Below are 3,336 nucleotides of genomic sequence, written 5' to 3' on the forward strand. Positions count from 1 at the left end.
AAGTTTGATTCCTCCAGAGACAGAAACAAGCCTTTCAGGTTCAAGATTGGCAGGCAAGAAGTCATTAAAGGATTTGAAGAAGGTGTTACACAGGTACAAAGAAATGATTCTGGCTCAATGTCAAGCCAGCGTGTGAGAACAGCCATGTCCAGTGCAATAGTGACAAGATCAAGTGGAAATCACAGTGTAGGATACATAGTGGTTTTCTGAAAGCGTGGTCCATTCAGGCACGGTATTTCATATAGTTCTCCCTGTCCATCCTGGGATGTCCCCTACTCGTGAGGCTTTCCATGTTAGGAAGAGGTGAAGTCCCCTCCCCAGGTGCCAGTGTGCCATGTAAGCCCTTTCCCATGGGCAGCTCCACAAACAGACAACAGCGGCCTCTAAAATGTTCCAGGTGGCAGCATTTTATGGAGTGGCCTCTATTCAGCCACTCCATAAAAGTCCAAGCTGCCGTTTTCGATGACATCCATGACCGAGCTACAGATTTTGACCATTACTGAATAGGGTACCAAACTGCACTGTTAAATTTTTATGATGCAGGCTCACAGCTACAAAACTTAACATTCACTGACCAGCCCTACACTGAGAAAAAAGAAATTGCCCTCCATTAATTACAGTTTGAGTGACAACACAGTAAAACCCTTAAAAGAGCCACACATTGCCAACTCTTGCTTTTTTGTCTGCAGTGTCATGAGGGCCCACTACATGAGGGCTGCTGAAGTGCAAGAGTGAATGAGATCAGGGTGCAAACTTCTCGTGACTCCTCGTTTCAGGGACCTAGAGCTCAGCGTAGGAGGAAACTGCTCAAATATTGTTGTAGGAACAACTGTGACAGGAACAACTTCGTATGCTTAAATACAGAGAAGGAAAGAATGCAAAATGAGAAACAATCCACTGAGGAATGATGCAACCGTGCTTTTCCAGAGAGGGATGGAAGACAAAATGGTTTCCGCCCTATGGAGAAAGCAATGCAAGCATTTCCTTCTCTCCAGCCAGAGAAGGAGCAGTCCGTTTGAGGAATCCTAGACTCTCTGAAAAATACCCACCTTCCTCTCAAGGATTTGAGTTGGAGTCTTTATTTTTGCAAGACGGCCTAAGAGGAGCTTAGGACCCCAGTGTGCTAGAAACCAGAAAACAGCGCAGATAAAAGCAGTGGCAACAAGTGTGGGTGAATCAGTTTATCCCTTCCTTGACTGCTCTCGCACCTTGACTCTTGTCCCTTAATTAATAAGAGGCCGAAAGCCATTCCAGTAATCAGCAAGGCAACACTCTGCCCTCCTGCTCCTCCTAGTACATCGCTGACTGAAGTCAAGCTTATGGCTGTCTCCTTCCACCTCAGGGTTTTGAGGAGTCTGGGGAGTGTGATTGATATGGGGCACCTGGAAAAAGGCAGTTCGCTGTGTTTAGCATGTAGTTTTTTCAAACCTTGGTTTAATGACTGTCAGATGTCAGCAGCATCTGCATTTCTCTGCCCAACTTCTGACAGTTCGAGGTTGCCTCATGCCTAAAACTCACACATGACTTACCAGCTGTCTGGCTTGCAGGGGCCCATCAGAGCAGCAGACAGCCTGCCCCACACCCCTGCAGGGACCAGGGGAGGTCATCTGCTCTTAGACCCTCAGCCCCATGCTATGAATACTCCTGGAATGTGGGAAAATTCATAGTCACATTTTTCTTCTACCTAAAGTGATCAAAGCTCTAGCTTTGGCATATTTTATAGGACCTGAAAAAAATTCAACAGGAGATACTCCATAATCCGTAGTCCAGTGATGTGCCCGATCTTGGGAGAGAGGCCTGAGTTAAAATCACTGCTTCAAATCAGGGGTTGTTTCTTGGTCCATGAATATTCAATCACCAGTGTGTGATGCATGAGTAGCAGTTTGAGGGTGCTTCACCCCAAAATACTGTGTTGGAAGAGCAGGGATTTGAATCTTCATACCTCAAATCTTAATGACCACCATTACCTCCAGAGCTAAGTTGGAGTGAGAGAAATCAGCATTTCTGTCCATCCCAGGGGCAAGGGCTCTTTGCTGGAATAAGCAGCACCTGAGGTGAGATGTCTGCCCTCAGACTTGGGCTGAGTCTAGGGAAATAAGTACCTCTTTTAAGTAGGATTGCATCAGTGTTTGCTTTGCACCTGCCCAGCAGCAGAAAGTTGGGTGCCTGCAGCATTAATGTCTGAGCAACAGTTTTGAAGTCATCCCTGGTGGTGGCTGAAGAAGGAAAAATGTTGCTGAATGCTTTTCAGAAGCGCATTTCGGCACTGATCTCTCGTGGATACAAAGCTCTGGTCCCATCTGTTACTGAGACCCTTTTCCTAACAGCCACTGATGGCATTACAGGTAGCCTGCACTCCGCAGAAGGAACTCGCACCTCCTACAGCTGGCTCCAGCATAGGCAGTATGGACGAAACTATGCATTAAAAGCCTCTGTATAACTCCCAGACCAGCTCTGGCAACTTAAATAACTGCCATGAGAAGCCAGAGGAGTCAGGAGACCTTCATCTGAGCTGTTTGTGGCAGCTTCAACTTGAAGCTGAAAGATGAATCTGATGGTCCCAACTCTCCTTGATGCTGTAAATCTGCCACGTAGTGATTTGTTCTTTGTTTTCCTTCTAATACTGTTTTTTTGTCTTCTCGTTTCCTTTCTCAAACATCGAAAACCCAGATGAGCTTAGGACAAAGAGCAAAGTTGACCTGCACACCTGAGATGGCCTATGGAGCCACAGGCCACCCTGGGGTCATCCCTCCCAATGCTACTCTCCTCTTTGACGTGGAGCTTCTCAGGTTAGAGTGAATCTTCTCGAGGGAGTTGGCGGGAGACATCTGTTAATAACCATCCGTACCTTCTCGCCTTGCCAGCAGCGGGAGAAATCTTCACTGGAATCCCAATCCTCCCTGCTCAAGCTGTCCTGATTAGTTTCGTATGCCTTTTTTAACTTTGTGGTGTCCGTATTTGCCTTTTATTAGAAGCTTTGCTTTGGGGAAAATGTCTACCGTTGTAACATTTTCAAGCTGTATATTTTATTTAATTTGCATGTAAGAAGACTTCACAGTGATGATTGAAATATATATAAATATAAATATATATATTCCTTATCGAAAAACCACTGCCTTACTGTACACTTAAACCAAGAAAAAAAACCACAAAAGGTGCTCAAAAAAAAAAAAATCTAATGTACGCCTTGTACATGAACGGGCATTAGCCAAACAGAGTTACCTGCGCTGCCACTTTTCTCAACTTGTATGTTCTGCTTGCTGCTGTTTTAAAAAAATACTGTCTCATTTAAGAATTAAAAGTATATATATAAAACAATAAAATCTTGGTACTTTA

General features: G+C 44.9%; 1 protein-coding gene across 1 annotated transcript; it reads left to right on the top strand.

The window, feature by feature from the left end:
- Positions 1-3: 3 nt before the first annotated feature.
- Positions 4-3,336, top strand: FKBP1B (FK506 binding protein 1B, 12.6 kDa; the record flags this gene model as incomplete). Its single annotated transcript, XM_010295225.1, has 2 exons — positions 4-93; positions 2,671-3,336. Coding segments are annotated over 2 exons (219 nt in total), but the record flags the coding sequence as incomplete, so codon positions are not given.

This window comes from Phaethon lepturus, unplaced genomic scaffold (genome assembly GCF_000687285.1).
Source record: "Phaethon lepturus isolate BGI_N335 unplaced genomic scaffold, ASM68728v1 scaffold10629, whole genome shotgun sequence".
Classification (NCBI taxonomy): domain Eukaryota; kingdom Metazoa; phylum Chordata; class Aves; order Phaethontiformes; family Phaethontidae; genus Phaethon; species Phaethon lepturus.